The sequence below is a fragment of the Micromys minutus genome, assembly GCF_963924665.1.
Source record: "Micromys minutus genome assembly, chromosome: 1".
NCBI lineage: Eukaryota > Metazoa > Chordata > Mammalia > Rodentia > Muridae > Micromys > Micromys minutus.
Window position 1 is genome coordinate 51,072,503 of NC_137969.1, and position 11,292 is coordinate 51,083,794.

General features: G+C 37.0%; 1 protein-coding gene across 1 annotated transcript in view; it reads left to right on the forward strand.

The window, feature by feature from the left end:
- The window catches only part of PNPT1 (polyribonucleotide nucleotidyltransferase 1), a 31,207-nt gene that overhangs the window by 8,889 nt on the left and 11,026 nt on the right, over positions 1–11,292 (forward strand). Inside the window, exons 11-18 of the mRNA XM_080936020.1 lie at positions 451–508; positions 1,736–1,832; positions 2,178–2,280; positions 6,455–6,525; positions 7,774–7,810; positions 8,354–8,420; positions 8,500–8,589; positions 9,888–9,941. Of these exons, the coding sequence (XP_080792146.1) occupies positions 451–508; positions 1,736–1,832; positions 2,178–2,280; positions 6,455–6,525; positions 7,774–7,810; positions 8,354–8,420; positions 8,500–8,589; positions 9,888–9,941 (577 nt within the window). The remainder of the gene's footprint in view (positions 1–450; positions 509–1,735; positions 1,833–2,177; positions 2,281–6,454; positions 6,526–7,773; positions 7,811–8,353; positions 8,421–8,499; positions 8,590–9,887; positions 9,942–11,292) is intronic.

Here is an 11,292-nt window from a genome sequence, read left to right on the forward strand (position 1 = left end):
GAGAAACAAACAAGCAAATCTCTCTGGCCATGCCTGGGGATCTTGGTCAGTGGTGGGTCAGTTGTCCAGCTTTCATGAAGCCCTGTGGCAGATTGGCAGCACTGCCACTGCAGTAGATAGTAAATCTCTAACAAACACTAAATAAAGTAGTTCTCTTTTCAGAGCTCACACCCACATTCCCATATGTATCCTGCTTTTTTTCTTGGTAGCCCTAATCTCTTAGCTCCAAATGGACTTCTCTTTATAAAGCTAAGTCAAAGTCTACTTGTTTGCTATTTTTTTGTTAATATACATTTTAAGGAAATGTGCAAATACATATTTGAATTAATTAAATCAGGTTTTAATCTTTCAGAAATGTTACTGGTTTTTGTTCTTACAATGTATTATCATTTAACATACAATACAGAAATGTGGATGTTATGTTTATACTCTAATGTCAATGCTGTTTAGGTTTCCAGGGATGAAGCTGTTAACAAGATAAGATTAGATACAGAGGAACATCTAAAGGGTAAATTCTATTTTCAGTTTAAAGGTGTTAAAAGAAAGACATAATTTGTTTTTTTATATACACAGATTTGTTTTCAAGTTTTAGTGGTAAGACCTTGAAAATTTGTTTTTCTCATAGTTCCTCTGCTTTATCTTAAATTTGTAATGTTAGATCATGGGGTGACTGTCACATTCTCTTCTAGATGTATAGTTAACGCTTTACTTGAGTTGGCACCTAGGAAATAATGAATGTACAATGTTCCTCTCTCATTTGCATCAGGTTCTTAAAGTACTTGTCCTATAGCCTCTCATTTGAAAATCTAAAAATACTCTTTAAAATTCTTGAGTCAAAAATGAAAAAGCAGCCAGGCATTATGGCACACACATTTTTAATCCCAATACCCAGGAAACAGAGGCAGGAAAGTCTTTGTTACTTCTATGTCAGTTTGGTCTACATTCCAGGATAGCCAGGGTTATGTAGAGACCCTGTCTCAAAACTCAAGAAACAATACCAATGGTTGAGGAGATAGCTCAGTGGTAGAGTGTTTCTTTGCCCACCATGCATGAGCCTATGTGCAGTCAGTCTCTAATACTAAAAACAAAAAACATTTACAAGAAATTCTTGAGTCTATCATCTGTAAGATTATAATACCAATAATACCTGGCTTATGGAGATTAAGTGAGGGCCTGGCACACAGTCATCGGTCAGCATAATGCTATTGTTGTTATTAATAACATTGTCTGGAATCACCAGGGGTCAGTGGTTAGAGTAACTCCACATAATCACTAAACACAGTATCTTACTTTATCATATCGTTCTTGTAACAACTTGAGTATGAGGAAAGCTTGACTTAAAGTTCTTGTTCATCTTTCCACCAACAGTAAAGTGCCCTCTTGTGGGAAGGTTTTCCAGATTTTAAAATAAAAATTCTTTTGCTGAATTTAATGCCATTACCTGTAATTGTCTCTAAAATAGCTTGGGCTTTTGTCTGTCCCTTTTACTAAGAGCTTGTGAACAAGCTTGGAATCCTGATTTTGATATATTTAAAAAAAAAAAAACAAAAACAGCAAGCCAAACTCATACACAACTGGCTTAAGAGCATTTGATTAAAATGCTTTGTCTGAGAACTAAATGTTTGACTGTCTCCATTGGTTTATCCGCACAATACTTGATTTGATGCTGTGAACTTTGGGGAACTTATCTTCCAAAAAGATAAAGCCTTTGTTTTGATTTGCCTCTTTTCTATAGAAAAATTTCCAGAGGTTGACCAATTTGAAATAATAGAATCCTTCAACGTTGTTGCAAAGGAGGTTTTCAGAAGTATTATTTTGAATGAATACAAAAGGTAAATATATTTTCCTGTGGTCAAATTGAAGCATCTGCAAGATACCTTGAAAGTAGCAGCTTGCTTCAAGGAAGAAACTGGCTTCAACTGAAGAGTAAGGGATAATAATTTTATAAATGAGCACCTATTAGCAAGTATATGGATTGTGTGGTTGTGGCTGTCTCTCATGATGGATAAATTACACACCTCCAGACATAGATTCAGTGGGACATAGAGTGGAAACCAAGTGTTTATATTAGTGTTTAAGATTCTAACAAGTTACTGTTAGCTGTTTATCAATTAATGGTAGAGATAAAGAGATCTAATTTTTCTGACTTCACATATGGCTTTATTGCTTTATTCCAGGTGTGATGGACGAGATCTGACTTCACTTAGGAATATAAGTTGTGAGATAGATATGTTTAAAACACTTCATGGATCAGCATTATTTCAGAGAGGACAAACACAGGTAGTAAATGTATCATTTCTGCTGTGTAGATACTGTAAATTTGTGTGTGTGTGTGTGTGTGTGTGTGTGTGTGTGTGTGTGTGTGGTGTGTGTGTCCCCATATTTGAAATCTAGGAAGCTCTTGTTGTTTACACCTATATTTGCCAGGAAAGCTGTCCTGTAAGTTTCTGGTGATTCTTTCTGTTCTATCTGCCCCCTATCTCTTCATAGTTGCACCAGAAGTATAGATGCACACCACTGTGCCCAACTGTTTTTTAAGACAGGATATCACTGATATGTTGTATTATGATGGTATCACTATGTAACTCAATCTGGTCTGGAACGCATGAGCTGCCTTCCTTTGAGTTCTGAATGCCCAGAGAAGCACTCATCACTGCATGGCTTTATTGTGTTTATGAATATAATTTAAATACTGTTAAGGCATAACTTAATGCAGTAAAGTATATATTTTAACATGTACAGAATTTTTGTATGTAGTTTTTGTTGTTTTGGTTTTGGAGCCCCACTATGTAGTTCTCTGCAGCGCAGGCTGGACTCACACTTGTTCTCCTCCTACCTCACTGGTTTGAGTGTACTGTTTAACCCGATACCTAAATTGTATGATTTGATGTGTTTAAATTTATATATCTGGAAAACATTTGGCATAATTAAAAGAACATCATATTGGTACAGGGCCATAGCATATTAGAAGCCCTGGGTTCAATCCCCAGCACCACAAAAAGAAAGCTCACAACATGACAATCAAACCCCAGTCGGCTCCGAAAGTATCCTCATGCTTCTCTGTGGCTTCTTCCTGATATCTCTGTCTAGGAAACAGCTTTTGTTTCTATAAGTTTATTTCATTTTCCAGGACTGCTGGATATTTTAATTTTTGTTTTAATATTAAAAGAACCAAGTTACTTGTTCTCCTTGTTTTAGGGTGTATTGTCATTGTTGATCCATTCATGATCCTTGTTTTCTACATTTACTGCAAACCTGTCATACTCTTTTTCTTTATGTAGATACCTGTTCTGTGGTACTTACGTTGGTTCTAGTATCCATTGGCTTATTTACCTCTACCTATACCGTATTGTACAGGATAATGCTTTATGCCTCTTTTCCTTACATTAATCATTACTCTCTTTTTTGTTAACTACAGAGTTGAATCTTGTTGCTTTAGCTTGTATTTCCCTGCTTCCTAGTGAGAGTCTTCTTATATAATAAGCAGTGGCTGGGATCATCATATGAACCACACCTATGATGGGCTGCACACCCTTATTTTCATGTAGGTCATTTCACCTAGAGTTGTGTGACTTGAGGCACTAGTTCAAGACAATTTTTGTCTTTATGTTCAGATTTCTTGATCAGTATTTATGGTTATTTTTCTATTTTTAACATTGCTCATAGTACTATACCTGCTATTTTGCTATAATGTCTTAGAAATTTTAGATATTAACCCTTTTCAGTAACAAACCCCAGTTTATACACATGACTTGATCTTTATCTGCATTTGAACTTTACAATATTAGCCTCTGAAATCTTGAGTTTTGATATTAATCCATGTCCTAGTTAAGGTTTTACTGCTGTAAACAGACAACATGGCCAAGGCAAGTCTTATAAAGAACAACGTTTAATTGGGACTGGCTTACAGGTTCAGAGGTTCAGAATCCAGGCAGGAGGATCTGAGAGTTCTACATATTCATCCAAAGGAAGCCAGGAACAGACTGAACATCCTCAGGGTCTCCAAACCCACCCCATTTCCTACAAGGCCAAACTTTCTAATAGTGCCACTCCCTGGACCAAGCATATGCAAACCATCACATTCCACTCCCTGGCCCCCCATAAGCTTGTTCAAACACATGAGTCTATAGGGGCCATACCTAAACATAGCATAATATAAAGTACATTTAGTCCAACTTCCAACGTTCCCATAGTCTATAGCAGTGTCAACAATGTTAAAAGTTCAGAGTCTCTTCTGAGATCCATCCAGACACTTAACTGTAATTTCCAAATTAAGATAGTCAGCCAGCTGGGCAAACTCCAAACTCTGCCATCTCCATGTCTAATGTCAAAACAGTCTTCAGATCTTCAACCCCTTTATCATCTTTGTTGACTGCAATAAACTCTCCTCCTGAGCTGGTTGCACTCCATATTAGCAGCTTTCTTTGGCAGGTATCCCACAGCTCTGGCATCTTTAACATCTTGTTTCAATGTTTGGGATCCTCTAAAGGGCTGGCTTCACTTCTCCAGCTCTGCCCTCTGTAGCACTTCAAGCTCAGGTTGATCCACTACACTTGCTGTTGCTCTCAGTGATCATCCCATGGTACTAGCATCTCTAATACACTGTGGTCTTTGCAACTAGGCTTCACCTTGCACTCACTTCATGGTGCTACACCTCAAGTCCTTTGCATGACCTCTTCAGTCGTGGATTGTCAAATACAACTGAGGCTGTACTTTCACCAATGGCCTTCCATGGCCTCTCACAGTTCCAAGCCTCAGCTGTTCTTCATGACACCTTCATGCTTCTGTGATTTTTACAGATTACCAAGTACAGAACCTTGGCTGTCTCTAAACCCAGCTTTTTGTGCTCTCAGAAAACATTTCCCAGATTTCACCTAAGTAGTTCTGGTCTCTTCTTAATCACTACTAATTTCTTAGCTCCAGCTAACCAGTGTCAATTGTCCCAGTAGCCTCCTTCTCCTCTTAAAGATAAAGTCAGAGCCACATGCCAAAGATGCTGAGTTCTGCTGCTTGCATAAGCTGGAACACCCCCCCACCCCCCACCCCCCATTCTATTACATTATCACTAGCTTACTCTTTTCTAACTCCTTCACTACATAAGCTTGGCTGTCCTGGATCTTGCTCTGTAGATTGACTTTAAATTTAGAGATCTGTATGCTTGTCTCCAGGGATTAAAGGTGTGTACTACCACACCTGGATTTAATCTTTTATACTCCTAGAATCTACTCTGTTCTAGGCTGGCCTTGAACTCAGAGATCTACTTGTCTTTGCCAACTGGGATTAAATGTTTGTACATGCCTGGAGCAAACTTAGCTGGGTAGGATCTTGCCCCAAGGTCATTTCCCTCTTAATTCAATTTAATACTCTTGAACACAGGATTCAGCTCTATTTCACTTCCAGGTGTCCCTTTGTATATTTTGTATTTTTCCTTTCTCAACTTGCTCCTTTTCATTAAAATGTTCTTCATAAGGAGTGAACTTTAATAACCATACAACAGAATTTACAACAGAATTTATAATCTGAATCTCTTCACCTTAACATCAGGCAGATTCTTTGGACAAGGGCAAAAGCAGCCATGTTCTTACCAAAATATTACAAAAACAGTCTCTAGGCCACATACTGAAATTCTCCACTGAAACCTCTTAGGCCAAGTGGGCATAATTCAAGTCACTCTCAGTAACAAAGTCTTTACATATTCCTACTAGGATAGCCTATTAAGCCCCATTTAAAACCTTCCATGTCCTTTCCAAAGTCCCAAAATCCACATTCTTCCAAACAAAAGCATGGTCAGGCCTATCACAGCAATACCCCACTCCTGGTTTTCTGCTGTGAACAGACACCATGACCAAGGCAAGTCTTACAAAGAACAACTTTTAATTGTGGCTGGCTTACAGGTTCAGAGGTTCAGAATCCAGGCAGGAGGAACTGAGAGCTCTACATCTTCATCCAAAGGAAACCAGGAACCGACTGAACACTCTCAGGCAGCTAGGAGGAGTGTCTCTAAGCCCACCCCACTACCTCCAGCAAGGCCACACCTCCTATTAGTGCCACTCCTTGGGCCAAGCATATGCAAATCACCACAGTCCATCTCCTTTATACTCTTTATTGAGCATCACTCCTGACTACAAGGGTCAGAAAAGTAGGTACCTATTATTTTCCTTTTTTTTTTTTTTAAGAAGAGTTAGATAAATTTATCAGGTATTTTTAGTTTGGTCTGGGAGTGTAGCTTTGTAGTAAAGCACGTGTTTAGTATTCAAGTTTCTTGGCTCAATCCCCAATACACACACACCAAAACAACAATGAAAAAAACCAATTACCAAATGAACAAACCAAAACTACATATTCATGTAGTTTATATATATATATTCATTCACATATTTCCTTTTGGCTTTTGGTTTTAGTCTTTATTGTTCGTATTTTAAAGCTTAAGGAATTTCTTTTTTTTTTTTTTAAGGTACTCTGTACTGTTACATTTGATTCATTAGAATCCAGTATTAAGTCGGATCAAATTATAACAGCTATGAAGTAAGTTATATTTTTGTTCTTTCACTGGTCGTTTTTATGTATCCTGATACTTTATTCTAGTCTCATCAGTAGCAAAAAAGTGCATTGCTATTCTGTTTGTTTGTTCTTTTGAGATAAGGCCTCTGTGTATCCTAGGCTAGCCTCAGGTTTATAGAGTGCTGGAATTATAGATGTGAGCCACCATAACCAACTTCGTTATTACTTTTATAGCCTATATAGCACACTTCATTTTTTCTGTTTACACAGTTAGGATTGCATGGTAAACCATATTTTCTTCTAAATTGTTGATTTGGAACACATTTAGAAGACACTGTTTTAAACTGTGATTACATTTAACTTATGTTCCTAGAAACATTCTCCAGGACTAAGGTAATCTTGAATAAATGTTGTACTACAAAAGAAAGAACAAATATATGAGTGAAGTCCAGGTGCTAAAAATAAGCCAGAGACTATTAATGAAAAACCCATGTCTAGTTTCAAATGATACTGTAATTTTGTGGTCAGAAATACTTGGTTTTCTTCCACTTCCTAAAAACTCTGTTCATCCATTTAAGATACTGTTTTCTCTAGCCCTACTGCATCATGGTCCTAAGACTAATAAACTTACTGCCCAACTGATGGTAGTAACTCCTGATATTTTCAGGATTGGTGCCTACCCCAACCCCATTTTTTTATGAACATATTAAATTAACACTTCAGGGACTGGGGATGTATGTAGCTCAGTTGCTAGTGTTTGCCTAACTTATAAAAGAGCCTGGATTCAGTCTCCATCACCACCTAAATCGGTCTTGGGGTACACACCTGAAGTTACAGCACTGAGGAGGTAGAAGCAGGAAGATCAGTAGCCTAAGCTATCCTTGACTACATAGCAAACTGGAGAGCATCCTAGATATAGGAGACCCTGTCTCTAGAAAGCGAGAACAAAAGGCCTTTTTTGGGGTGAAGGAAAATTGTTTTCCTCAATCAATCTAGAATTCAGTTGTAAGTTCCTGCTGTTGGAAGACATCTCTCAGCTTCTCCTGTATCTGAAGCAGGAGCATTACCTAAGTGAGGGGTTTGAGACCATCCTGAACAACATATGAAGAGACAGACTAAGGCAAAAGCAAAAGAATTCCCATTCATCCTCTATTCAAGTTTTTGTTTCCAACCAACTTGCTAATACTCAACTATTTTTCGTAAGTCATTTTTAGTGTTTTAAAAAGTAAGTTTATTTTTTAATGGTTTTAATATTATTTCTTTTTCTTATAGTGGGGTAAAAGATAAAAATTTCATGTTGCACTATGAGGTAAGATAAATTTTCTCCCCAGCATTTTTATTGTGAAAATGTTCTAGGACAGCAAAATTAAAAGAACTTAATAGTGGATCTCCATGTGTCTTTCTTTGGTCTGCCCATTATTATATATATGTGATCTATCAGTCCTAACTCCAAATCCAACACCTTCTGACTTCCACAGACACCAGCACACATTTACATAGTCATACATACAGGAAAAAACACTTATACAAATAAAATAAAAATAAATAAATCTTTAAGTGAATTAAATTTCTATAACCTTTCCTACCCTCTAATCTACTTATACAATACAAATAGCTGATTTTACTAGTATGATATATACTTTGCTTTTTTTCAGGGACCTACTAAATACATACATACATACATACATAGATTATAAACAGACAGGCAGACTGATGGACAGACAGCAGATAGATGATATATTCTTTAAAATGAAAGTGTGGTTCTATTGCACTGTAATTTGTTTTATGGTTTTCCTAATGTATCTGAGGCCTTTTCATGTCACTAACATGTGTTTATGTGTTTGTTTTCAAGTTTCCTCCTTACGCAACCAATGAAACTGGGAAAGTTACTGGTATAAATAGAAGAGAACTTGGACATGGTGAGTACAGTCCTAAGCTTATGTTGTAGTCTTAGAGAAACCTAGTACTTTTTGCTTACTGTTTCCTATTATGATTCAGGTGCTCTTGCTGAGAAAGCTTTGTGTCCTGTGATTCCCAAAGATTTTCCTTTTACCATAAGAGTTACATCTGAAGTCCTCGAGTCAAATGGTATGACACTGCAATATTTCTTTCCTAGTAGAAAAGATGAAATTCCCTGATTCAGTCTTAACTTTTCTCAGGTTATGTTATGTCGTGTTTACTACCAGAGTCTCAAGCCAGCTGCAGGAAAAAATATGTTAAGTTGATCTGTTCTTACCTACTAAGTTATTTTGAAAGCACTCTAAAGCAAGCATTTCTTTTTTTTTTTTTTTTTTTTATGTATTATAATACATCTTATTTGGGTTATTTTTTAATTTTCATAAACAAGCAACAGAGAAGGTTAAGCTTAGAGAGAGTAACAGCCAAAACAGATGGATCCATCAATCAATCTTCATATCAGAGATAAAGACACCAAGAGAGACACAGAGCTAACAGGACAGTGTTAAGTAGAATAAATTAGTCCATGAATGAAGACTAGGGATTCTCACTGAGGCAGAGTGAGCAGAGTGTCTCATTGTCTAGCAGTCACATCGGGTGCTCATAAATTAAAGCAACAGACTAAAGTTAGCTCAGAATCTAAACTGAAAACTTTTCTGTTCTTCACTAATTAGGATTGGACTCCTGGTCCAATGAGCGCTAGGGCTTCTGTATTTGTACCTTCTGGTTAAGGCAACAGAAATATTGCTAGGCCTTCTGGGAATGTCTTGGGTTCAGAATCTCTGCAGCAAAACTGCACAATAAAATTATTTGTAATAATGGGAATCCTGTACATTACTCAGTGGAGAAAATAAACGTATTTCAATTCATTTAAGTAACTATTTGTTGGCTAGTAGTTACCATATTGTTCTCAGTAGCCTTGTTCTTTTATAACTTAAAAGAGGATGACTTAATGTTTTATATCTTTATTTGTTTATATTAGTGTAGGTGTGAGTCCTGGGGTTGCAAATGACAAACTGTGTGTATAGACACACAGAAGGCAGAGGAGAAAATCAGATGTTCTACTGTATCAGTCTCCACCTTGTTCCTTTGATACAGAGTCTCTCACTGACCCTGCAGCCAGGCTGGCAGCCAGCAAGCCCCAGTGAGCCTCCTGCCTCTTTGGGGGTCCATGTACATTTGGCCACACACCCAGATTTTTTTTTTAAATGGGTGCTAAGAATCAAGCTCAAGTTTTCATACTTGAACAGCATGTACTCTTACCCACTTAGACATCTCCCAGCCCATCAAGTGAGTTTACAAAGGAGGAAAAGACTATATGACTATTTATGTTCAAGTATAATATTTATAATGAAATAAGCAACACTAACTTTAAGAAATTAATATTTTACAACACATGTGGTACTTTTTTATTTCTCCTTTCCCAATAGGGTCGTCTTCTATGGCATCTGCATGTGGTGGAAGTTTGGCATTAATGGATGCGGGTAAGTAATTTATGTCTCAAAACTGTTAGCACTTTACATATATATTTCATTAGTACAGAATATAAGATTTGTTTAGGTTGGATTTAATAGAAGTCAAGGTCATAGCCAGACACAATATAATTACATCAGAAAGAGATCAGCTGAAGTTCTTATTTTTAGCTAAAAGACACTGGAAATGTATAATACACTGACAATTATAAATACTCGCCTTGGTGACCCAATACTTTCTCATCTTCCACGAGTGAAGACTGCCAGAACTGATTTTAGTCATTAAAACAGTTTCAATTAGTAAACAAAAGCATTAGAATCCATGAGAGAAAGTAACTATGTAGTCTCTGAGTCAGTTTATAGTAGCCACTATATTAGAGACAGTAGCAGCCCAAAAGTATTTACAGAATCATATAAGAAGGTATATACTGAAAACAGTTTGATGCCACCCCAGAGTCTGTGACATTAAAAGAGAGGCATTCAAGAACCCTTTTGGGCAGTTACGGTGCTACTTAAAAAGAAAGAAAAAGCACCCAAACGTACTATAGAAGATACACAATGATTTTTCTTGTTAAGCTTGAACATTTACAACACAGATATGAAATCGAGAAAGGATAATCCAAAGAGTAAATGAAACAGTCATGTGAGTATATTTTACTGTTACTTAGAAATAGTAAAACTTGAAACAGGCCAAAGCAAAAGCTGCTAATGATCTTTTCCCAGTTCTGTCAGCAGAGGTACACATATTAAACTTCCTATTGTTCTTCACTCATTCACCTTACAGATCTTCATTATGGAATACCTATAAACCAAACACTGATCTAAGTCCTTGAGCCAGTGATGAGCAAAAAAGTCATGTGTCTTCATAGAGGTGGCATTTCTCAGTTAAGGTCTTATTTTAAAAGGAAAAATAAGAGCAGCTAAGATTAAAATCATGGTTTAATTCCACACTCCAGAGGTAGAGACAAGCAGATCTCTTAAGTTCAAGGCTGGCCAAAGTGACTAAGTAAGATTCTATCTCAGAAAAACCCTACAAAAGATTAACTGAAAGATAAAATACTCTCCTCCTCAGAGAGTGTTATCTAGTTTAGGCTGGCCTAGAACTCCTGTTCCTCTGGCCTCTACTTCCCAAGTGGCTGGGATCACAGGATAAAGATATGTCTAAGGAAATGTAAAAGGATTCCAGGTTTAGACTGACAGGAGGGTATAGGCAGTTGCTGATTTTGCAAGACTACACTTTCTATAACTGTAGGACATCATAAGACTCTTAAGGAGTTCACAAAAGACACATGTAAGAGCACTGGCTTCTCTTGGAGAGGACCTTGATTTGGTTCCTAGTACTTAAGTAGTAGCTTATAACCAT